The sequence below is a fragment of the Cydia fagiglandana genome, chromosome 6 (genome assembly GCF_963556715.1).
Source record: "Cydia fagiglandana chromosome 6, ilCydFagi1.1, whole genome shotgun sequence".
NCBI lineage: Eukaryota > Metazoa > Arthropoda > Insecta > Lepidoptera > Tortricidae > Cydia > Cydia fagiglandana.
The window spans coordinates 5,046,060-5,072,968 of record NC_085937.1 but is presented as its reverse complement, the minus strand read 5'-3'; the positions used below and the strand labels follow the sequence as shown (position 1 = coordinate 5,072,968).

Here is a 26,909-nt window from a genome sequence, read left to right as displayed (position 1 = left end):
AGCGAAGAGTCTCGACCAACACCTAGAGAGACTCTCGCTGGGTGGTGCCGGCGGCACCCTAGGTTAGGTTTTTTATAATGTGTTTATATGTATTTTTTATTGTTTTGTAAGTGGTTTTATATTTTACTTTTATATTCATATTATAAAAGCCCTAGCCTAAGAAGAATGATGAATAAAGAGATTAAAATAAAAACAGTCTACTAATATTGTGGGGACAAGTCATCCTCTCCCAGAAATCAAATAGCATACTTTTATAAGACAGGCGTCCAGTTGTTTATCCCATAACCCAGTTTATATTCCATCGCATTCACCCAATACTCTAGTTCATTTTAGATGCCATCAACTCTCATAGTCCGTACACCCTGGCGGGTGCTGCCGCTGCGTGCATCCCACGACACGGGCAAGGGCAATATCTTCTTGGTACCCCCTTACATCTCATTAAAGTGTCAAAAGTTCCTTTACATGTTGGCTTCGGCTCGCACACGCCTCTCAAAAGTCTCAAATATCCGGGACAACATTATTCTGAGACTGACACACTTCACATAAATAAACATACCTATCAAAATCTGTTTTGTTTCTTCGTCGTAACTAAAGTAACAGTTATATGGTTAACACTATTATTATTCCAATTATTTTTACATTGTGTCCAATAATTATTAAAAAAAAAAATATAATGACAAACCTGCCAGCATTGTTGTTATGATACTCATGAAACAGGCAGATATCGATAAATGTCCATATTTACTCCACACGGAGAGGAAACGTTCGGAAAACGTCTCGTTTTAATTCCGCTTTTCTTCCTGACCCTATTCCACGAGCGGCGGGTGGCAAATGAGTTCATTGTTTGTCTCAGTCCATTTTTTACTCCCACACAGCTAGTTCGAACAAACCGTACAAAGCAAACTAGGGGACTCTAAATTTTCGGAAAAATGGGAAAGCTATTTGGTATTTGTTCGTATTAAAAACACAAAGGAAGAGAAAATATCAAAAAAATGCGTAGAGCTTGAAGCTAAATTATGCGCTTTTATTAATATACTAATAACTTTTAAAACATAAAATAGGGCAAATTAAAAAAAAATGAGTTTAGTGCGTATTTATTTGTATAGTACGGTACGTTATAGATTATAAACGAAGGTTACTTCCGGCAAAATTAATTAAAAACAAAAAATATGACGCATAATTCCAAAAAACGCGACTAATCACAATGATGTACTACATTTTCTATAATGTAAATATAATATTTATACAAGAGAATCATATGACCAGAGATCACTAGCCAACATAATGAGCGAAGTCGAAATGCATGACTTAGTACAAATATTGTTGAAGGCACGTGATAAGAAACCACGAGGGGTATTGTTTGCGCGGAGTATGAATAAATATATATTTGATTATGTTGATAACTTAAAGGGTCGATGGAAGTGCAATGAACTTTGGCGTTATCTTATTTTGAGAAAATAACACACACAATACATGCATTATTTCAATAAAATACCTATGTAGATCTGAAATGTATGAATTGTTTTAATTAACAGCTTGACATTATATTTCCGCGGGATATATATCAAAAAAAAGTGTACTCTCACTGTGTATCAATTACTTAGTTAGCTGATAATAAACTAGTGGCTCTTTGGACTGTAGACGTCGCATTAGAAATCCCGAAACTGAATCGATAATTATTTTTACCTAGGTATTAACTAAACTTTAACCTAGGTATGTTGATTTTAAGAAAAAAAGTATCCCATAATTTTTGGAAGTATTCTGACACATTTCCACTTGCATGTCTGTAATTTGTATGACTATTTTGTATCACAATAGACTATTTTGTATGGAAAACTGGGGACACTTTTTGTTTCTTTTTTTTAATTAATAGTCCTCGTGATTCTAAGCAGAAATAACCCAAAATTTGGTACTTAATAATAAGAAACTAGTCCTTTTTTAACCGACTTCCAAATCTCAAAGAAGGAGGTTATCAATTCGGTTGTATGTTTTTTTTTTATTTTTTTATTTTTTTGTTACTCCATATCTCCGTTATTACTAGATCGATTTTGAAAATTCTTTTTTTGATTGAATGTATATGCATACAGATTGGTCCCGTTTTTGTCAAAACCCAGTTCTGATGATGGGATCCATGAGGAATCGACGGAACTCCTCAAATCTTAAAGGCATACATATAGTGATTTTTGGGTTTTTATCAACAAATCAAGCATATACACCCAAAAAAGTGACATTTGATGAAGTGGAACTGCTGATGATGATCAGAACGGAACTCTTTAACGACGCATAGTTCACGGTTGGCGATTTGTCCTCTTCGTTATGTTTGTTAAGCAAGTTAAGTTTTTAAGCCACATTTTTGTCAAGCTCGAGTTCTGTGTTTCGAAGAAGAAAGTTTCGTGTTCGTAAAGTACAGAAGTCATTCGTTGGGCAATGCATTCATTTTTATAACAAGTTACCTGAGGATGCTTTAAGATTACCCTTTCCAGCTCTTAAGAATTACTTAAAAAAGTCATTGATGTTGAAGGCTTATTACAGAGTCGAGGACTACTTGACAGACAAACATGCATGGTCCAAACCAGAAACTGTAATACAAGAAGCAATTAAAAGCATTGTATTATGTGTAGAGTTAAGGTGACTCAGCTCAGGTAAAAAGCACATCAAATTGTATGAAAGCATCTCATAACAATCAGTCAGATTCATATAATATGTATTCTCATTTCTTTTATTGATTTTATTTCTTTTCCTTTTGTAAGAATTTGATGTTTTCTGAAAGAGCTACGTATTTGTATAAAGTTATGTAGTCACTGAGTATAATTGCATGAATTATATAGTAATTTAAATTGTATTTTTCTTAATTACTCGTAATGCATGTTAATTATAAGATGTAATAATGTTTTGAAAAGATGTGTCCCGCCGAGTTTGTTGCCGGTCCCATATTGGGATACCCTCCTCCAATTGAGGGGGGATTTAAATCTTCTCGGGGCAGAGGTGTACGGTTGGAGCCGGTAAAGGTTTATTTGACGTTCATAAGCGCATTGTAATATGCCTACTTGAATAAACAATTTTTTATCTTTTATCTTTATCTTATCTTCTGATGATGGGATCCATGAGGAATCAAGGGAACTCCTCAAATCTTAAAGGCATGCGTATAGAGATTTTTGTATTTACATCAGAAAATTAAGCATTTTCATCAAAAACTGTTGCATTTCATGAAGTGGAACTGCTGATGATGATCAGAACAGAACTTTTAAACGACGCATAGTTCACGTTTGGCGATTTTTCCTTTTCGTTATGTTCGTTAAGCAAGTTAAGTTTTTAAGCCACATTTTTGTCAAGCTCGAGTTCTGATGATGGGATCCATAAGGAATCGAGGGAACTCCTCAAATATTAAAGGCATACGTATAGATTTTTTTCTATTTTCATCATAAAATCAAGCATTTACATTAAAAACTGTCGCATTTGATGAAGTGAAACTGCTGATAATGACCTGAACAGAACTCTTCAATGACGCATGTTACACGTTTGGTGATTACGAATTTCGATTTTGACTTGGACTGGGACCCGGACTCGGAGTCATACCCGGATCCGGTTCGGACCCGGACCTGGACTCGGATCCGGATTCGGACCCGGACTCGGAACCGGACTCGGACCCGGACCCGGACTCGGATCCGGACTCGGACCCGGTCTCGGACCCGGACTCGGACCCGGACTCGGACCCGGACTCGGACCGGGACTCGGACCCGGACTCGGACTCGGACTCGGACCCGGACTCGGACCCGGACTCGGACCCGGACTCGGACCCGGACTCGGACCCGGACCTTGACCCAGAAAACCACTATGATATCTTAACTAAATATACAACTATGATTACCTACCATAAAATTAATGTAGGTATAAAGTACGATGATGCCAATCTTACTAGCCCCTCCCGCTTAAACCCCCGTACACCGCACGGCATGCGCCATTAAGTGGGTTAGGTTAGGTTTGAACTGCGATCCTCACAGAACCGAACAAGGATTAGGTTAGGTTAGAACTGCGAGCCTTACAGAAACGAAATGCTACTTGAAAAGTGGGTTTGATTAGGTTCGAACTGCGATCCGCACAGAACCGAACTGCTATCTGAGGAGTGGGTTAGGTTAGGCTAGAACTACGACCCTCATGGCTCCTCTTCACGATGGGCCAACGCCGGCCACTCCAAGGGACGCATTTATGCGTTAGAGGGAGCAAGTGATATTGCTATCTCATCCTACCGCATAGCTGCGTCCCTTGGAGTGGCCGGCGTTGGCCCATCATGTAGAGGAGCCATTATACAGAAGCGAAATGCTAGTAGAAAAGTGGGTGGTTTTACCTCCTTTTCTACATAGTGTACCATCTACAATAATCTTTCATCGGCCCCCATGGAAGTCGGTTTTTTTTTCTTAAAAATTATGTATGTAATATTGACAAACAACAATGTCTGATAAAGTCACAAATATTAACAAAGTGCGGTCCGCTTCAACTTCGTTAACTACTATGTGGCCCTTGGCTGCTAACAGGCTGCTGGCGACTGCTGCTATAGATTATTTTAAATACATTTTCGATTGAATCTTCACATTGCTACTTTTAGCTGTGCCCCCATGGAAGTCGGTTTTTTTTTCTTAAAAATTATTTCTGGATACATGTTTATATTTTAGACGTGACTATATATGTCACGTGTAAAATATAAACAAGCACGAGTTTTAACTAGGTTCTTTCCACTTTAGGCATTTCTGTAGTCTGATCTTGAGATATGGGCTTAACTACCTGCCAAGTTTGCAAATTTTATAATATTATAACTTGGGTAAAATGGTGAATTGTGTATATTTTATTTATAACTATAAAGGGTGGCTAAAAAATAACTGCATTACCGTTGCCAGGGAGGTTTTAGGAATATACTGAGCAACTTTTACTATAGGAGCAAGCAAAAAGAATACGAGAGCGGACTAGAAAGTTAGGCTGCGATAGACGAACAGACAGACAGACGCACAAGTGATCCTATAAGGGTTCCGTTTTTTTCTTTTTGAGGTACGGAACCCTAAAAGCCTACATTAAGGTGCTGCCGGCAATCATGGGGCCTTGCAGAGCTCTGCTCTGCTGTTCAAAGTCGCAAATGGAGGTGAAACACCTGACTTAACGGATATGATACTCGTTCTTGTCTTGACAGCGTGATAAAACGGTGTCCGTCACTTGCTATCCCGCGGTGTTAAAAAATGACAGCTATTTTATCACGTGGATAAAACCATCCATAATACGCTGGCAGAAATAGGTATCTACAGCCCCAACTTATTTGACTATTATGATTACTTAATCAATATAGCTAGTCTCCTAAGGCGCATAATAGCCCACGATTTTTCTGGGTGCCGCAAGACGAGCGAGGATCTGGTAGGCCCAGACGGAGATGGCGGGACGACCTGGACGCGTATCTTAACGACTGGCCGGAGATTGCTCAAAACCGAGACGAATGGAAATCGAGGGGGAAGGCTTTTGCGGCCTTTGCTCAGCAGTGGGACACCGTATAAGCTTCTATAATAATAATAATGACAGGAGGCAATGTAGCCACCCAATTGTAAGCTATTTTCGTCGCCCATCGACACTTTGCTACACAAGGGGTGCAAATCGCCCGATAGTAAGTAAATACCGTCGCCGATGGACACCTGCCACACCAGAGGGGTTATAAGTGTCTTGCCGGTTGCCGTTAAGCTGCCAAAAAACCTTACAGCGTAAAGATTCCAAAAAAAAAAAAAAACACTTATAGAAGTAATAGAGGATGTCGCCAAACGAAGTTAAATAAAAAATTGTATTGGTTACAGAAGCGACGTAAAAAGCTAAAATTTATATAATAAATGATACCTAATGATACAGGCCGGGCCTCTTGGCTGTAGTAAGTTAAAGTCTAGGGTACTCGTACTAACAGTACAATACTTCGTTTTGTCAAAAGTATATTCAATATTTTATACTTATGGTGGCAAGTAGGTACCTAGGTACATATTTTATCGATCTGACATATTTATGTTTATGACGTAGCTCTCACTCATTTACGAATTCTAAGCAATCCAAACGTACAATCGCCAAAATGTGAATCACCCCGAGCATGCACCGCTAACACAGAAGATCTTTGTTGGTTTGACAGTATGCAAACTGACCTGGTAGTCCGCAAGATAACTGAACACTCTTATAAATACGTCGAATATCACCTATCCGAGCACAGTGTATCCGCGCCCATGCGCCTCGCGTACTGTCCAAACGTTCTTAATTACTAACTATTCTACTATCTCTCCTACTAATATTTTCCTAATTGAAAATGGCGCCCGGTGTCATTTCCAACACTGATGCCATTATTAACAACCCTTTGGAAGAAATTTCTTCCGTCCACGGCGACAATCTAATCAGTGCCCTGATTGCTCAAAAAGAGCTATCCCTTGAAAAATGCCCAGTAGATCATACCAAGCTACTTATCAATGAAGTGTTTAATGGCCGTAAAGTTGAAAACGGTGTTAAGGTTAATGGAGACTCGAATGAAGCTGAAATGAATGGGATCTTTGAGAAAACCTGTCCCATTGACCACGCGGACAGCGATGTAGTTTTGAAAGAGCAAAACGTGAAGGATGATCTAAATGGATTAGTAGTGACTACACAGGCAACTAAGATGACGCCTCGTAAAGTTGTAATACCGAAAGTGCTAAAGAATATGGAAACTCACGATTATCTTTACGACCGCCTGTATGACAGTGGTTGCCCTATGGTGGTAAGGAAAAAATTGGATTATAAAAATAAAACAATTTAACCGCATTAACTTCGTAAGCATTGTGGTATTTTAGCAAAAGGTTTCTAACATTTCTTCATGTTATCATCCCTTCACACGATAAGAAGACGATAAGAAGAAGAAGAAGATTTCTTCATTTTGTATTTGTATTTATATTTGCATTGCCAGTTCACTTAACAGACCTCATCTGTAGATTGAAAAATTTTAATATTCCCTTAACTTAATGTCCTTAACTTAAAATTCTTGGTTACTTAAAATATTATTCTTCTTAGTATTAAAAATAGAAATTATGCTTTCTAAAGAATAATATTCTGGTCTAATAATACTTTAACTTTTTCTGAGCTTCTGCATATTTGTTTCATCTAATTTCACAGATATTTTACATCTGTCAAAATGTTTTAATTCAGTAAACTTTCTCTTTAATAGTTTCTGTACATGTGATTTGAAACATGCATTTCATTGTTACTAAGATTCTTATTCCTTCAAATACCAAATAAGTACCTGTGATCATTTGGTCATATGATAAAATTACGTACGTCACTTAAACATTAAAATCCGTATTAACATAAGTTTTGTTAAATTGACTGTAATATTTACCTAACAAAAGCAATAACACTACTAAGTAAAATAAATATTTAAACATACGTGAGCTTAGATTTCTAGATACGGCAGCATGGACAGCGTTCGCTCTGAGATAACATAACCAACGACATTATGGAACTCATTTCAACTTTGCCAATTAAAGCGTTTTAAGCCAAATATTAACGTTATCTTAAATATTGCCCATTTACTGTATCCTACGAAATTGTACACATACGGTTACTTTCGATGAAAGGGTAAACTGGTAATTGCAAACACTGAACTTAGTAGAATGTCTTGTCCTTTTGATCGCCTTAAAATCGTTGCGTAGAACAATTTTGTGAAGATACCTATACAGTGTGTGTCTGACCATGGGGCTTTAAATCCAGGGCTCGATTCTGCTCGCTAAACTGAGCTACTTTTACTATGGTACCAACCCCGAAATCCCGATTTTTTTTTTACTTTTTCATACATTTTGGCTGATCAGCCGGCCTAGCCAAGGTTACAATCGCTATCGCTTCGACAACGAAAAGCTTTATGTCTCTCTATCACTCTTCCATATTAGTGCGACAGTGACAGTTGCGTTTCGATCGCTACGGAGCGTGAGCGATTGGCATCTTGGCTACGCGGCCAGATGTCGACGTTTTCCATGGAAAAGCCAATTTTTTTTCCCCGATTGGAGGGTTGGTCCCATAGTAAAAGTAGCTTAGTTTAGCGAGTAAAATCAAGCCCCGGATTTAAAGCCCCATGGTCAGACACACCATGTATACATGATTTTCTACATTTTTACCCTTTACCTACCGATTTTATGACCGAAGATAACATTATTAGCGTATCCAGTCCCTATATATGTTTATGTGACGAACGTACGTTACACTGATTACATTCAACAAGCATGACGGTGTCTCTGATTTTATTACCCCACCGATCTGTGTGTTCCAAATGTCAATGTTTACTCCCACAACCAAACAACGCAGAAACCTATTTTCTATACAAACACAAGATTTGAAGAGCTACAATTATGATGGTTTTTGTACTTAATAATTTAGAAATAAGTATAGGAAAAAATTGTCACGTTTTGGTACCTACAAAACAAAGTCTTACTAATGTCAAACTGTATTTTATTTTCAATGAAGTCAGTATTTATTTGCTCTGAGCTCATGATGAATAATTTTTACTCGTCTAAAATACGGTCATTAAATATTCTTAAAAATATAAAATATCACCAGAAACATAAAATCTTTCGTATTACTGTAATAAAACCAACAACATTTCACACCAATAGATGCGGCGCAACTCCTAACTATTGCATTTGGAAAGATACATTGCGAAGCCTTAGGCGGTTTCGAACTGAGCGGGAATGACTGCCGTATTCGAACTTCAAGATATTCACAAGAGACGATACGAACTAGATACATTCTAGATACGTTATAGTTTAGATATCAACTAGTTCTCTTTTGCAGCGCAATTCGGGCAACCAAAGTCACTTTTACGTTAGATAGAGTAAGATATCTATTAGATGTGAATTGGATCTCTAAGTCATATCCTGTGGAAATCGTTCAAGAGTATCTCCAGAATCGCGCAAATGTCAAATTTGACAGGTTAGATCTTAAACATATCGTTATCGTATCTTGGTGATGTCTAAAAGATATCTAATAGATGTCTATTTCAAAATCCAAATCGTGCCCTTATCCTGTGGAAATCGTTCAAGAGTATCTCCAGAATCGCGCAAATGTCAAATTTGACAGGTTAGATCTTAAACATATCGTTATCGGATCTTGGTGATGTCTAAAAGATAGCTATCTAATACCTAGATGTCTATTTCAAAATCCAAATCGGGCCCTTGGCCCTTATCCTGTGGAAATCGTTCAAGAGTATCTCCAGAATCGCGCAAATGTCAAATTTGACAGGTTAGATCTTAAACATATCGTTATCGTATCTTGGTGATGTCTAAAAGATATCTAATAGAAGTCTATTTCAAAATCCGAATCGGGCCCTGAATCTCGAACCAAGTTTGTTGGGTAGGCGTAGGCGATAACCCGATATAGGAAATCGAATGTCGCCGCATGATTTAATGGTTGAATATTTTTTGCTATTTGCGATAGATTTAAATACTCTGAAATTGTTACATGCTATATAAGTTAACAGAAAGCTTCACGGCAATAATTTACAATACAATACAAACGGCGCGATTCGGGAACTGAATTAGACATTCACTAGATATGAATGAAATAGTAACGATATGTGTACGTTCCACGGCAAAAGGTACCCTATGGCGGTTAGCGCTTACGCTATTATTAACGCCGCTCCAATATTATTGCGGCCATAAGGTACATTTTGCCGTGGAACGTCACATATCATTAGGTACTATTTCATATCTAGTGAATGTCTAATTCATTTCCCGAATCGCGCCGAAATACTCTTTATTGCAAACCTCGTTACAGAAAACAACACGCTACTCACACTACTAAGGAAAATAGAGGGAAATAAAGTAGAATTCGCTTGCATTGTCTTCATTTATCGTATGACTCAATTTATTAGGTACTTACTGGTTTATACATTTGACGTGTTGTTGGATTCGTCTTGTTTAGTTTTTCCTGTATATTAACTTTCATAAATCTCTCTGATTTTATAGCCAAATTCAATAAATTTAAATTTATTTAAATTTTATTTTTTTAAACTGCTCACCGCACTGGTTGTAGGTATATTTTCTATAAATCTTTCCCAAAAGTGTTTCAAATATCCTAAATACCTACCCATTACCTACATTTGGCCATCTGTCATTGTGAAGTTACGATGTTTTACATTTGGCTCACGAAACCATACATATAATTATTTATTAATAGGGTACCTATGTAATTCCTCTTACCATGATTGACTGGACAGAATAAGGTATATTTAACGTAAATTTCAGTTATTGTTTTTATTCTGGTAATATTGATAGGCCGTTTTAGTTGTGTAGAAAATATTCGCAGGAGCGTATTTACATTTACCTACTAAATATGACACAAATAATACACGAAACTTGGCGCTGTCTCTTGATATGTACCGTATTTGTTAAAGAACATAACATACCACATGTACATGTAGGTACTTGAAAAAAACCGGGCAAGTGCGAGTCGGACTCGCGTTTCTAGGGTTCCGTACATAAGTCCGACTCACGCTTGACTGCACATTTCTAATAGGTTTTCCTGTCATCTACAGGTAAAGAACTATTTTGTGTATTTTTTTCATAATTTTATACCCAGTAGTTTCGGAGATAAAGGGGGGGGGATGGTAATTTTTTGGCTATTTTCTTAAATAACTTCGAACCTATGTATTTTAAAATTCTAAAAATAACATAACCATCTTTGGGTCACTAATTTACATATGTGTACCAAATTCCAACTTAATTGGTCCAGTAGTTCCCGAGAAAATAGGCTGTGACAGACGGACAGACAGACAGACGCACGAGTGATCCTATAAGGGTTCGGTTTTTTCCTTTTGAGGTACGGAACCCTAAAAACCTATAACTTTGGAAACGCGTCTAGTTTATTTAGACCACTATCTTTCAAGCAAAAACAGTATAATTCATCAGTGTTATTGGTATAAGTACGTCTCTGAACTATAATAAGTAATAGTATTCATGCACTACCATTATTTTACCATATAAATGGAATTGCATCCGAAATGGATTCTGAATACAATTTTACTACAAACGCTTTTGTATAATTCTTGTATAATTTGTTCTGAGAGTTTTGCTTCGAATAGGTTTCTTAAACTACGAATGTATGACACTAAATACTTAGATGCATTTTTGTTTTTTTTACTTTCGGGTTGTCTTGTTTTGCTTTTAAGAGTCACTACCATTTTGATTTACTAAATATGAAAACACTACGACACAAAAAATCCAAAACGCATTAAACAAACAGCGTTTTGATACTTCCAAATAGGCAAGCTACAAAATCAAAAATTTATAACAATATCAGTAACAGGTGAACGATTCGAACAATATCATTCGTGCAATTTAGTCCTGCAGCGCTGGCTATATTTTGAGCCCTAACTTAAAGTATTATTAAAGTCAAATTTTTTTTCGCTTACGAATGCTGTTTTAAGATGTTAATCTTACATTTTGTTTTGTGTCACAGATATTATTTGCTTTTTAAGTTATTTAATAATTTGTGGTAATTATTTTTATTTTGAATTATTTTGGAGAAAAGAATATTCGAGAGAAAACATGTAACTGTGTCGCATTTAGAATAGTTTTTTTAATGTGAAAACATAGTTTGTGTCAATTACGTCCATTGCAATCGGATACTATGTCATACTATTCAAAATTACTCAAAAAATAATTAAAGTTAAAAAAAATTGCTGACGTCGCATTTAATCGTGTCAATATGGACATTACATGTTTTTGTGTCTTATTGAGGCACAGCTTCATAAGATTTTTGATAATTTTGTTCTAACAAGCTATTACCATAACAAAAGAATATTAAGGTTACTAGAGTTCACACCTTATTAATATAAAAGGCGGGATAAATAAGAAATATGAATTTGTGTCAGTTTCATCCATTGCATAAACAAATAATACAAAAATAATGTTCGCGTTCATACGACGCTAGCGGGTGGCTCTTAACGGGCAACGCGGGCCATGCACGGGGAGCGGGCGCGGCGGGCGCGGCGCGACCTTGGCGTGGCGGCGGGTAAGGGCCTCTCTCTAAAAACCACACGTTTACTTCGGCTGCGCGCCAAATTAACGCAACTTATGCAAAGTTATACTACTACAAAGAGAACTTATAAATATTGTACAATGTCACCATTTATCAGAAGAACTGTAAGTAAGTACATCTTATTGCGAGAATTAAGGTCTGTTTATAAATCTATACACATTATGGTTACGCATCATATACTTGTGACAATGACAGGGAAAAGGTACCACTTGAGTAAAATTTGCTTATTAATACCGTGACTTGAGGTAACTTTCATTCTTTGATAAAAATATTACTTCTTGAACTTAATTGATATTAATGTTCTCAAAATTTTGATTTCTATATCTAATCAAGTCTAACTTCAATATATCTTAATTATATGGACTAATAAATTTTAATATAATCATTTTTTTTTCATTATAAATAGCACAAACCAGTCTTTCCATACTTAACGTAAATTATGCACATTATTTTTTTAATGTATTTTTTGTTCTTAGCATTTTTTTATAATAGATATTATTAATTATGTACACGTATTGAGGTTATTTAATGCCTGTTTATTCTGATGTTTTGAATACATTTACCTTAAATAATAATTACCAACACTTTTGATAGTTCAAGGTTCTTGGATAATAATTACCTTTGGGTTCAATTGGCGTAAAGGACATTTTGGCGAAAATTAGTTATATCCACTACCGTAGCCTCAAAGGGCTTAACTGACAAAACCAGGATATCTTTCCAGGAGAGCCAAAAATCAGTTTTGTTTTGAGAAAAAAATCAGACCTTTTTTGTTTGTTTGAATTAACTGATGCCTGTATGTGGCTTATTCCTAACTTTTTGAGGTCTTTTAAACTGATTTCTTGAATACAATGCTTATTTACAAAAATAGCATGTCCGTTACGCCAAAAAACACGACTATTTTTTAAAAGGCGTCCCTTACGCCTCTTCTTTAATGTTTATCTTATCAGAAACAGGGCGTAATGTACTAAAAATTAAACTGTTTTAGTACCATTTGGCGTAAATTCAACAATTTCATGGCAATATTCGCAACTTGCATTTAGGGAACACTGTACTTCTAAGTACTATAATTTCCATTTTTTATCTGAAAAATTATAGAGATGTATGTATTCACTGTCAAGTTTTCCCCATTTTTGTTATTTTGGATACTTAAACGTGGAAAAGGTCGTTTTTAAGAAAACATTTTTTTTTACACACTACAAAAACAATGTTTTTTTTTATTTGTTTATATTACTTCAAGTATATTAATTAAATTAAATTTGGTAGGTGAGAAGAGATCTCTGCTAAAAACAATTGAAAACCGAAGGGGAAACATGTTGGGGCACCTGATACGTCACGATACTTACATAAAATCTATAATTGAAGGCAGAATAGAAGAACAGAGAGGCAGAGGAAGACCGAGACGTGCATATATTGACCAGGCTAAAGAGAAAATTAATGTAGTGACGTACCATGAGCTCAAAACAGTGGCAGAGAAAAGAACGGAATGGCGAATACTCCACCGACAAGAGCTAGGCTCTTAAGAACAATGATGATGATGATTACTTCAACATAATCACTGCTGTCCTACCATTTATACAGGGTGTCCAGTAATTAATGGACAACCTTCTAACCATCGACAGGGCACCTTAGGCTGGTCCAGAAAATGCACTTATAGGTTTAGTAAAAGTTTCGTGGTTTTCGAGATAATCGCACTTTTCTAATTTTGGTTCCTTGTTTCACTGTAATGATCGCTTAGGACATAAATGAAAAGATTTTTACCTTCTGTTTTTTGAAAAATATTCTCAAATAGGCCTGGTAACCGAACCGATAGGCAATACAGTTTTTCCATAGCCAAGGTATATTTTTAGAAGACCTTAATCCAAAAAAATACATTGGACTCTAACATTTTTAAGAAGTCTGATCGCTTGTGGTGAAAAAAAAAACGTATGGAGAACAGAGTGGTCAACTTTTTTAAAAATAGTTTATCTAATACTGATTCTAAAATGGTATCACACATGCTATTTACATTTCTACAAACAAATATTATGGCCTAGATGGTGGTTAAAGTGAAGTATGGTGCTAACTAGTAAAAAGACATAAAAGTGCGATTATGTCGAAAACCACGAAACTTTTACTAGACCTATAAGTGCTCTGGACCAGCCTGAGGTGCCCTGTCGATGGTTAGAAGGTTGTTCATTAATTACTGGACACCCTGTATATATTGATATACAACAATTTGGAACAAATTAATTTTACTATAGAAAGTATTACGCGTTATTTCTGTTTGTAATGTTAATTGGATTATAAATTTTACTTTTATACATACTAAAGTACTATTAGGTACAGTAGTGATTTTGAAATTTCGTATGTCTATTCAGTAAAACTTATTGAATATGATCGCATATTTATGACATTATATTAGAGTAGAAAAAGGCATGCGGCCAGGCTTACGTACTTCTATGGATTTAAATGTAAACGTTATACCTAGACAGTAACTTTCATAAGGTTAATCCTGTAAATTAGGGTTTAAACAAAAAAATATTAATATGACGTCTTAATTAATATTACCAATGACCCAGTCACAAACAAACATACTAATAGTTATCAGTCTAACCTTAATTCAACGCCATAATTATCATTTGAATATAGTCATGTTTTATTATTTTTATAAAACTGATGAAAAAGTACTAGAGATGCAAGGGATTTTTTTTTTTTGTAATTGAGTAATTTATTTGAGTCAAACGGTCCTCGCTAGAGATACGGGCGGCCGTTTGCTCTTTGATTCAGTAAGAGCTGTGTTGGTAGTGGATTGCGGTGTCTGTTTAGTAGTTTTGGACAGGTTCCCACAATAGTACGGGTGAACCTGCCCCAAGTTGTTGGTAGGGAGGTATTCGCCATGATGGGCAGCAGAACTGCTGCAAACCAGGTAAGGGTAAAACCCTCAAGAATCTCAACAAAACGAATATAGGTAATAACCTATATTATATTTTGTTGAAATTCCTGAGAGTATCTATTATATATTTCGTGTATGTTATGAATGAGTCCAGTGTTTCTTCTTTTCCTGTGATATGTTTTATATTGTACGGGTCAATATCCTGATATTTCCCACAGATAGTCTCGTGGACACACCTTGCATATGCGTATCTTGGACAGTTCCTAATCAGGTGTTCGATTGTTTGTTTTGTGTCCTTGTCACATGGACAAGCATAATCATTGATTATGTGGAAACGTTTTAAATAGGTTCTATTGTAGCCATGGCCTGTTAGTATTTGTGTAAGCTGGAAAGTTATGTTTATGTGTTTACGGAGATGTTTGATGTCGTCCAGAGTAGGTAAGGGAAACAAGTCAGATGCAAGGGATAGTTGTTTGGCCGGATACCGGATACCGGATATTCGGCCTGACCATCGGCGGAATATCCAGTATCCGGCCGCCGAATATCCGGTCAGAGGAACTATACCTACGTTTCGGTTTTTCAGGTGCGCATTCTGCAGGTTTGACCTGTTTCCTAGTAAAAGTTCGCGCACACTCATTTCTAGATTCGAAATGAGTGCGCGTACAAGTCAGTGGAATGATTAAATTGTTTTAAAATAATAAATAAGTACGATTATGACCGTGTCTGTTTCTTAAATCCAATTTTATTACTCCGAAATCAAGCAATGTTACTATCCGGTATCCGGCCGGATAGTAAAATAATAGCCGGATAGGTCAATACCGGATAGTAACCGGATATCCGGTGCATCTCTAAAAAGTACCCACTAGTTCAGTTTAAATTGTCAAAATTTAGTAACCCTATAAATAAAGCAATGAGCACATGAGCAGGTAATGCAAGTACCTACTTAACAAAAAAATTGACAAGGAAAGTAGGTATAACTAGGTCATCCCACGTAAACACAAAAAAGCAACAATTATAAACCTGAAATTATACATAGTATGGGGGCGCAGGCGTATCTCTTACATTGAATCTCTCTCTCGCATAAATATACAATAGTTATACATTTTTTGTACATTAGTTGTGGGCGTAACGTACATTTAGCACTCAAAAATTTCCGATGCAAAAGGGCGTATCCTACACAAAGTTGGGAGTGACGCCTAAATGTCTCACAACATTTTTTTGAATTGGTAGATACGGCCAAATGCGTTGGAAAACTGTGTTCAAGCATTGATTTTTCATAGGGCTTAACGGACATTTTTTTCAAGTTATCAATACGTTAAATATACTATTCGATAGAGAAAAAAATACTAAGTATAACAGCATTTTTGCAATTTTGTCCCTTACGCCCTTTGAGCCTACGGTAGTCGTTATACGGTAGTCGGTTTTGTTCAGAATTCCAAGCGCTTTCGTTCTGTATAGTGAAATTTTTTATATCTCTTAAAAAGTTGCCTTTACGACCAAATTTTTGCACTATGAGCTTGTAAAAACAGCTTATCTAAAGGGGCGTAAATGACCAGTTATAAATTAGAAATTCATAGATATTATCGTTAAGGTTACCGCTAAATATAAATATGATTGTAAATGACTTACATGTATTTTGTCGTCCTTTAAGCCCTTCATTTGTCTTGATGATTTTTCATATCGTATCTCGTATGGTCAATATGGTCGTAAAGGACATATTTTACTATTGACAATTTTTATTTTACTTACCCTTTATGACCCGCCCTAAAATGATTTTACCATAAGTATATGAAGCGAACAAGGTTGTAAAGGACTTTTCTAATATTTGTATCGTTTACTACCACGAATTAGTTTCTATACTCTAAATTTAAAACAAGTAACATGGACTTAGCGACACGGACTTACATTTCTCTTCAAATTAAAAACCTCAGCTCGGTGTTTTTCAGCAACTATCATCGTTTTACTCGCAGTGGAATTTCTTATAGTATATTATATATATATACATAATTTCTTATATTCTATAATATCGTTGTTTATCGACTAAGCCAATCTGTGTAAGAATGTCCTATAAAATCATTAATTCATTCAATTGTTTCATAATCGTTCTAACAGAAAATATTCTGCTCCTCAAAGGAACATATTTTTTTCAATAACTTTTAAAATTTATGAAGTTTTGTATTCAATGTACACCATCATCATTGTAATTGGCGTTGCTTGCCACGCTTTATACATCACAAAATTAGCAATACATTGCGTCTTAAAATAATCTTAAAAAGTGTACTAAATATCGAATAAAAGTTATTTTTAAAAGTTGCTGATGTAACATTCTCATTCAAAAGGTAGGGACCACTTTGTCCTTTACCATAAAGACGAAATTTTATTGTATCTTTATACAAATAACCTGTCAGAGAGTCCTTATGGCAAGGATAAAGTGGTACCTTTTGATTGCGAACGTCACGAATGTTGGTCAGTATGAGGAGCCTACATTTTATTTGTAAATATACTTACAACATACCTACTCCCACACTATGAAAAGACTTATAATAATTATATGAAATGAAATAAATACACTGTAATGGCTCCTCTACACGATGGGCCAACGCCGGCCACTTCAAGGGAGCAAGTAGGTACTCGCTACCCGCGTAGGTAGCCTTCCCCGCGTACGCCGTTCATGCAAAGTTTTATTTTGCCAAATAGTAAAAAACCGTTGTTGAAAATGACCCAAATTATGAATGTTGTCTCGATGTGGCATTATAATAATGTAGACGTAAACTTAATAACATGAATTTTTTTTTGTGGCAGATACATGAAGTTTATAAGAAAAAAAAAGATTAAAAATAAAAGCGGTGGATGAATTTGACACACATTTGTTTGAATAACATATTATAATATCCTGTGAAGTACAACACTTCACTTACCGACTATAATTTTATTTTAGGCATTTTAGGTTCACTATTAGGTATTTATTAAATGTCATTATACCCGTGGATGAAAATGACACAAAATGCGTGTGTACGTCAGAAGCCACTTTGCTTTTACAGGGAAACAAAGAATTTCATCTCGAATATTCTTTTTACCGAATGCTGTTTAAAAAAAGAAATACCTAAATTACTACCTAAGCAAATACCTAGGATGACACAAATTATTATTATTAGGTTTAGTATATGGTCTGAAAACTATATGTAAAAAATAGGCAACATTAATAATCTTATAACTTCAAAAGTTATTGCTATCGGACTAATTGAATTAAGAACCGAACATGGAACACGTTACGTCAACGTTCGTTTTGGTTAGTAATTCAATTTTGAATAGATTCCAATCAGTCGCAATGCAGGTAGGTACTTACCCGAGGTATGGGTTTCTGTACTTATTTGCCTAACTATAGAGAATGGTTAAGCTTACATACATACAGCTGATATTTATATAGGCTCAATCTTGCTCTAGGTAAAACATATTTGAAGAGATACCTATTCGCTTGCTCAAAGTCAAAGCTTTGATAAGTGAACTTCCGTGAAAACGACAGACGGGAGCCGGAATATTAGTGAAATATTTCTGTGAGTCTTTAACATTCGTTTCCGTAATGCGAATATGCTACGGCAAATATTGAAATATCGGTTTGAAAATAATGCGTTCTTTAACCAAATAGCGGCGATATTGCATATGAGAGTCATACGTAACCATCTTAATAAGTGATAAAAGTGCTTTTATTGAACACATTTTAATACAACTAAATACTACAATATAAACATTACCTAAATACAACTAGGTGCTTTGAAAAAATAATAAAACTATGTTTAACCAAAATTAAAGCTAACAGTATAAAGAAAACTAAAATAGAAAAACCTATAGATATAACTACTTACTCAAAATTATTACTATCTAATCTAACTCCGCCAAAGCCAAAATTACTTACTCAAAATTATTACTATCTAATCTAAGTTATAAAAATAATACCCCGTCAAGGAGGTCCACCAGCCGTGTTGATATAAGCATGAAGGCTTTCATATCCGCCGACCAGGAACTAGTCATCTTAATAAATTACCTACTGCATTTTTCCTTTACCTACTGTAAAACTTTGCTCGTGAATTACGTGCAGGCGGTCTTGTTAAATTTATTTGATACCAATTAAACTTGAAAATAAGCAAAATTAATTAAACAAAATTATTTAATATAATAATTGTGTTGTTACAGCCAACTCTATGCAACGAGAAGTCATGTCTGGGCAGCGTGATGGCCATCCCTGGCCGCGGGGATGTGCCGAGAGTGCCAGAGGAAGTGCTCAGCGACGCCAAGGACTTCTTTGGCCAATACTTTGCTTCCATAAGAAGGTATAATCAAAGATTGGCTATTTACATTCTTAAACAAATTGGCAAACGGTACTCAGATAACGATATTAATAATACACGGTGTAACATGAGGAAACCGAATAATTTTAACAGCGTATTCCTGATCATATCTAGAGACAAAAATGTCCTATAAACTTTTTTGAAATTTGCCTAGTTTCAGAGATAATATTAATAAAATAAAAAAAACAAGTTTTTATTGTTACATAGTATAATAGGCCTTTTTGATGGTGATGTTGCTGCTATGGGACGTAGTCTAAATATCCTTATTGATAGATGTCAGAAGTGACAAGTAACACTTTGCAAAAAGGTTTTACGAAAAAAAATGAATTTTAAGTGACAAGTTTACCAATAACATTTATTTTTTATGTACAAATACAGTGAAAAAAAATTAAAAAACAAAACAAAAAAAAATCTTATTTTTGGCGTAATAGACCTAAACTCATATTACATTTTTGCCTTCTTTTGACCTCAGAAATGCGTGGTTAAAATTATTCGGTTTCCTCATGTTACACCGTGTATACAAATACTTAAATATATAGAAAAGATCCATGACCCAGGAACATATATCTGTTCTGTACACAAATAAATGTCCTTACCCGGATTCGAACCCCAGTACCATCGGCTTCATAGGCAGGGTAGTGGTCTAGTCGGTAGTGACACACTAGGCCAAACCGGTCGTCCGAAAATGTACATGTTTACAATATTTACAGTTCCCCATCCTCCGATTTATACCTAGTGTTTTCCCGGTTGCATTATGCTTTTAGTACCCTAAAAAGCGCAAGCACTGCTGGTTTCTTCGAAAGAAAATGTCACCTACCCAGAAAGGAAACAAAGCTTTATTGTGATCAGAACGGTGTTTACTTTCTCACTGTGTTTTCTTTCGATGAGAAGCTATGAGAAGAAACTAAAAAAGAAACTCATTCATATTAGTCGAGTTTTGAACCCGAGACCTCCTATTTGGAAGCCCGTGCCTTTACCGCCAAGCCACCAGTGCTTGTGTTTGCGGTTAGCAATGTGAAAAGGCTCCTTTTCCAAATATTCGAATGGAAACAGAATATAAACAGATGGCTTCTCATAGTAATATGTATAGTAGGGAGAGCTAACTACGTATTTATTTATTTGATTTTTATTGCAAATGGCAATAAGTCAATGATACCTACATTTATATCAAGAGTTTCCTTGCTGACAATACATTTGAGATATGTTAGTATCATTCTTATTACCTGAAATAATAGACAAAACCTAATCTTTAGGTTTTAATTAGCAAAACATGACGTATGAGAATGACAATATGAATTAGGCATATAGGATAGAAAAATAATAAATGTTATAAGAAAGAGGTTCACTACATTCACCCGGGCCAGATATATTATAATCGGATAAATACTTCGGCGAATTCCGGATTCTGCCGGACCTCCGGGGTTGCTCTGCACCTGCGGGCTCATTGCCATCAGGGCTCGGTGGCTCTGGCACTTCTTGCAGAGTTTCGGATGGCGATTGCGACAGCGGAGTGGCGAACGGCGAATCTTGGCCTGAGTGAGTCGGTGATGAATTCGGCGTATTCGGTGGTGAACATGAAGGTGGCGGTGACTGTGCTCTTTCGGGGTCGAAATCTACACACTCGTTATCCCCAGGGATATTCCGTTCACAGCACCCGAGAGGAGCTAGGTGACGGTTGGACACAGTCGTCTCTCGTCCATCCTCAGTCCGTACGTATGAATAAGTGGGATTGGTCTCTATTACCTCCACTTCTTCTACTAACGGTTGGTATTTCGATTTTCGATTAAATCGTCGCATAAGGACCTTGTTCGAGTTAGTTAGCCATGTCGGAATTGATTCTCCATTTGGTGATTTTCGCGGATGACGGAACATCCTCTCATGTGGCGTGCAGTTCGTAGTTGTGCATAACAGGGAACGAATCGAGTGCAACGCTTGTGGAAGGACATCCTCCCAACTTTCTATTGGTAGGTTTCTAGACTTGAGCGCTAGCTGAATAGATTTCCACAGGGTTCCATTCAGTTTCTCGACTTGGCCATTCCCTCGAGGATTGTATGGCGTCGTACGACTTGTTGCTATTCCTCTGGAGTTAAAATAGTCCTTCACCTCATCCGACAAGAACGATGTCCCACGATCGGAGTGTACGTAGGCAGGCATGCCAAACATACTAAAAATGCTGTCTAAATGTTTGATAACAGTTTTGGCGCTTATGTCGGAGCATGGAAAGGCAAACGGAAATCGGGAATACTCATCGATCACTGTTAAAATGTATTTGTTACTTGATCTGGACGGTACGGGCCCTTTAAAATCCATGCTCAGTCTTTCAAATGGCGCTACAGCTTTTATTAGTCTATTTTGTGGATCTGCTTTAGAGAATCTTGGCTTAACTTCTGAGCAGATGCGACATTGGTTCGTCATGTTCCTTATTTATTCAATAGAATATGCCAAGTTTTTGGAACGAACCCAATGTGCCATTCTTGTCACTCCGGGGTGACAGAGAGCTTCGTGTAGAGATAGTAGCTTCGCAGGTGTATCAACGATGGCGCAGACACGGGAGAGGGCATCCGCTACATGGTTCTGCGTGCCAGGTCTGTACACTATATCATATTTGTATGGAGACAGCTCCAGGCGCCAGCGCTGAATTTTCTCATTTTTGATTTTACTGGTATGTTTCTTGTCAAACATGAAGGAAACAGAACGCTGATCAGTGATGAGCAGAAATAGCTTCCCGATGAGAAAATGCCGCCATTTCTTTAAGGATTCAACGATCGCATAAGCTTCTTTCTCAATCGCCGAATGGTTCTGTTCACTTTGATTGAGTGTTCTCGAATAGAATGCTACAGGCCTGCCAGCCTGTGAAAGCGTCGCTGCAATTGAGTATTCCGATGCATCTGTCTCAACCGTAAATGGAACGTTGTCGTCAATGGCGTGAACACACGATTTTACTATGTAGTTCTTAAGATCTCCGAAATCTTTAATCATAGTATTGGTGAGTGGAAATGTCTTTGCTTTAGCTATAGTTCGTTTTTTTTAGCATTAGAAAGAACTCCACAGAAGCAAGCGTGCCGTTTTTATCAGGCTCTTTAATTGTTAATAATTATTGAATTATCTAATGTAGCATGGTAAATACATATAATTTACTTCAAATTATTACCGCTAAAAGTGCCGGATTTGGAACCACAAGCTTACTTCTGCGAAGTTCTTTCTAATGCTAAAAAAAACGGACTATAGCTCGTGTACTTTTTCAGAGAAGTTTGGTATCCACTTTGAATAGTGTGCGAACATGCCCAGGGCTCTGCGCATACTGGGCAAGTCATGCGGAGGAGGTAAGTTTTAAAGAGGCTCTAATCTGGCGCTGTCAGGTTTGATCACATTATTAGCGATTGTATAGCCAAGTAGGGTAAACCCTCCAGTGAATGAACACCCCCCAGTGAATGAACAAAATCACGTTTTTTGTCTAAAATAAGAAATGTAGCAGTTTCTTCCACTTGTCATTTTTTTTTTCTTATTAACAATTCTGTTTCCTATGCAATGACAACCCGTAATAAATTTATTTTAGACCAGTTAGGATGTGACTGGCATTTGAAGTTTACGTGTTTCTGGATTTGAAGTTTTGTATGGAAATATTAGATCCCAGATAAGAACAGTGTACGTTTGGAGCAACATATGAAGTGCTTATTTAATCTTTACCAGTACAAAGTTTAGTTATTTGATTAGATTATGAGTTGAACCTTCTATTTATATACACTTTGTCGGCATATTATGCGATTAAGTCTTTATTTTTTATAGTTCCATTACTGGCTTATCAAATGTTCTGAAACCAGTAAATGAACAGTGTGTTCATTTACTGGTGTCGCGTAGATTTAATTTTTTTCCCAAATGTATATGTAAACGCAATCGTATTGAGCTTGTTTTTTGTGATTCTGCATAGAAAACGATTCCGATTCATTTAGCCAGTATTGGAACAAACCAAATTTCTATAGTCCATTTACTAGATTTGTCATGCCTATGTATGAACAATACAAAATTTGGCTTGTTCATTTATTGGATTTCTACTAATTCTATGTATGAACAGTGTAACCACGAACAATGCCGTGACAAATTTATTATTTTAAGCATTATTTGGTGAGCATGACCCCTTTTCATCAAATTATGCACGTTGGTTCTTGTTTTAATGGTTGATTTTATTTTTTCCTTTTAATATGTAACGGGTTTCTATGTTATTGGTGAATAACCATCATTTTATTACATTCTAATCGATTTAAGTCAATATGGAGGGATAAAAAGATATAAACGCTATCGCTATACCTATTAAAATAGAGCCGGAAACGGTGTTTGTGATAAAAATGATTTTATTGTGCTAATTAAAAGAGTTAAATAATGTTCATTCACTGGGTTTTTCGGTGTTCATTCACTAGTTTTTATGTTCATTCATTAGGTTTTTGGGTAGTTTTTGGTAAATTCTGGTATAACTCAAAAACTATGAAAGTAATTAAAAATCGCAGAAATTACTTTCTTATTTATTAAATGAGGATTGATTAAATTGCTGTTAATTATACCAATTATTAATGTATGCTGAGCAATGATTTTTCAAACTTGGATAATTGCTTAAGTGGTTATTCACTGGTGGTCTTACCCTATATTAATTGAAGTTTGTTTAAAAATAGATTTGGTTTCATTGAGAGTCAGGCCGTACTTTTTAGCAGCTGTCAGAAAGTTTTGCAAGTTCGTATCATGCTCTTCAGGTGACTTGCCACATATAGTTATGTCGTCGAGATAGGCAAATGTGCCTGCCAGATTTTCTGTCCGAATAAGCCAATCTATGGTTCTTTGGAAGCTAGAAACTCCATTGGTAACACCAAAAGGGATGCGGCGGAATTGGTAAAGATTTCCGGCAGCTTCGAACGCAGTAAAATGTCTCTCCTCTGGCAAAATTGGCACCTGGTGGTAGGCACTCTTCAAATCTATAGCGCTGAAGACGGAGTATTTAGCTACTTTTGAAATCATTTCTTCAATGCAGGGAAGCGGGTAGGCATCTAGTTCAGTGTATTGATTAATAGTTCTTGAGTAGTCGATTACAAGACGTTTCTTATGGGTTGTAGATTTCGTAATTAGTACCTGCGCTCGCCACGGCGACCTACTTTCTTCGATGATACCTTCCTTTAAAAGGTTCTTTATCTCCTCCTCAATAAAGCGTCGATCGTCGTCACTGTACCGCCGTGACTTGATGGCAATCGGTTTGTATCCAGGCGTTAGGTTTGCAAATAAAGGTACTGCAGGCACGGACGCTACAGCCACATTACAGACAACTAAGGGTTCCCTCGGACCGCCAAAATCGAATGCGATAGAAGAATGTTGAGCCAATACGTCGAGGCCAATAATGACGTCGGAACATAGATCTTCTACTAGCAGTAGCCGTAAGTTCTCATATGAATGCTTACCCAATGTAAGATCGATACTTATTTCTCCTGCAACTGGTGCACTATGACTTAGCGAGGCCATGGATATTGTCTGCTGGCTGGGCTTACTTGTCAAGGAACATGTCTTAGCAAATTTGGAATCCATAAAGCTCTTTGCGCTGCCAGTATCTAGCAATACTTCAGCTTTGATACCGTTGATGTACGTAGGCATCGTTGTTTTGCGTAACGATGACGGTGATGCAGCGACGATGCTGGAACTGACATTATTCGTATCAAATATTGCAGCGCTGGTTTGATTCTTGCTACGACATACGTTAGCGAAATGTCCCTTCTTATTGCAAAGCTGACAAGAAGCGTCGAAGGCGGGACAGGTCTTGCGTGGATGCACGCGTCCTCCGCAGAAGAAACATTTTCGATTGGAGCGCAAGGCTGGCGCGGCAGCGGAAGTGTTTTCGCTTGGACCAGCTGTATTGCGTATGTTCTCAATAGTTGCATTCACAGGGGTCGTGCTGCTGTAATGTAATGTGTTGACTTCTGCCATCTCTAGGGAACGAGCTTGGTTGTGTGCTTCATCTAATGTTAGGCTCAAGTTCTCAAGAAGCCTTTCTCTTATTTTTGTTGAAGAGATTCCTGCTATAAAGGCATCACGGATATTGTCGTCCCGGTTTGTATTGCCATCGACGGCAGTGAAGTCACAGTCTTTAGATAGTTGTTTCAGAGCTTGAATATATGTGTCAATTGTCTCTTCACTGTTTTGCTTGCGTGTAGCGAGAGCATGACGCGCGTAAAGGATGTTCTTAGGTTTTACGTAAATCCCGTCTAGTACGCGTATTGCTTGTTCGTAAGTTTGACACTCGCTTATGTAGTTATAGACATTTGGAGACAGATGATTGATTAAAATATTTAGCTTGACCTGATCGGAAGAGAGAACTTGCACCGCGAGGAAGTTGTTGAAGGTCTTCTTCCAATGTTCCCATTCTGCGGCCGCGGTGCTCTGTGATGGGTCTCCTTCAAACCGCTCAGGGCGTAAATACTTATCCATTCGTAATTTGCTAATTAAATTGAAATAATAGACAAAACCTAATCTTTAGGTTTTAATTAGCAAAACATGACGTATGAGAATGACAATATGAATTAGGCATATAGGATAGAAAAATAATAAATGTTATAAGAAAGAGGTTCACTACATTACCTCTGCTGTTGCTAATTTATAAACGTTACTTTGAATGGAAATAAATATATTACGGTATCGTCCCATTGTTCCCTATATATTTTAGTTGTTTCCTGCATTATATTTTATACTGGGTGATTTAGGTGGCGTGGTGTTAGGTAATAAATGTCTTAAGATGGTTATACTGGACAAGCTTTCTCATGGGACTGATGTGAAAATTGTGAAATATACACCCCTGTGCCCAGGATACGTTTCGTCTACTTAATTAAAGTGTCCATTACCTAGACTTGTTTTCGCGATTTTGTGGTTATTCCCATGGGAAATCTTGACACAATTTTTGACATTCAGTATCACGACCCCAATATCACCGCAATACACATAGTATTTGTTTCATTTAGGGCAAACACTCCAGCCCACGAAGCGCGCTGGAACGCGGTCCAGGAGGAGGTAGCGAAGACCGGCACCTACCAGCTGACCACCACCGAGTTGGTGTTCGGTTGCAAGCTTGCCTGGAGGAACGCCAGCCGATGCATAGGCAGAATACAATGGTCTAAACTACAGGTATGTGAATCAACTGTCTTTAGTTATAAGAGCATTGTATTGTTGTACCGCAAAAGGTAGCGAAAACCGGCACCTACCAGCTGACCACCACCGAGTTGGTGTTTGGTTGCAAGCTTGCTTGGAGGAACGCTAGCCGATGCATAGGCAGGATACAGTGGTCTAAACTACAGGTACGAGTATGTGTATCAACTGTCTTTAGATATAAGAGCATTGTATTGTTGTACCGCAAGAGGTAGCGAAGACCGGCACCTACCAGCTGATCACCACCGAGTTGGTGTTCGGTTGCAAGCTTGCCTGGAGGAACGCCAGCCGGTGCATAGGCAGGATACAATGGTCTAAACTTCAGGTGTGTATTTCTAGTAACTGCAAATAAATCAGTTGGATTGTGATATACTGATATAGCAGGAGGTAGCGAAGACCGGCACCCAGCAGCTAACTACCACCAAGTTGGTGTTTGGTTGCAAGCTGGCATGACG

At 36.9% G+C, this 26,909-nt stretch overlaps 2 protein-coding genes across 3 annotated transcripts in view; both read left to right on the top strand.

Moving 5' to 3' along the window:
• The first annotated feature begins 6,561 nt into the window (after positions 1-6,561).
• On the top strand, positions 6,562-26,907 carry LOC134665472 (nitric oxide synthase-like). The gene is made up of 5 exons (XM_063522446.1): positions 6,562-6,760; positions 19,130-19,266; positions 26,271-26,433; positions 26,666-26,779; positions 26,839-26,907. The coding sequence occupies exons 1-5, from the start codon at positions 6,662-6,664 to the stop codon at positions 26,905-26,907; spliced, it is 582 nt and encodes a 193-aa protein (XP_063378516.1). The 5' UTR covers positions 6,562-6,661.
• The window catches only part of LOC134665025 (nitric oxide synthase-like protein), a 57,725-nt gene continuing 57,351 nt past the window's right edge, over positions 26,536-26,909 (top strand). The window contains exon 1 of one of the 2 annotated variants that reach the window (XM_063521798.1): positions 26,536-26,603. The gene's annotated coding sequence lies outside the window, so the exon portion shown is untranslated. Of the gene's footprint in view, positions 26,604-26,670; positions 26,780-26,909 lie in introns of those variants that run through there. The other variant, XM_063521795.1, reaches the window with a different exon arrangement.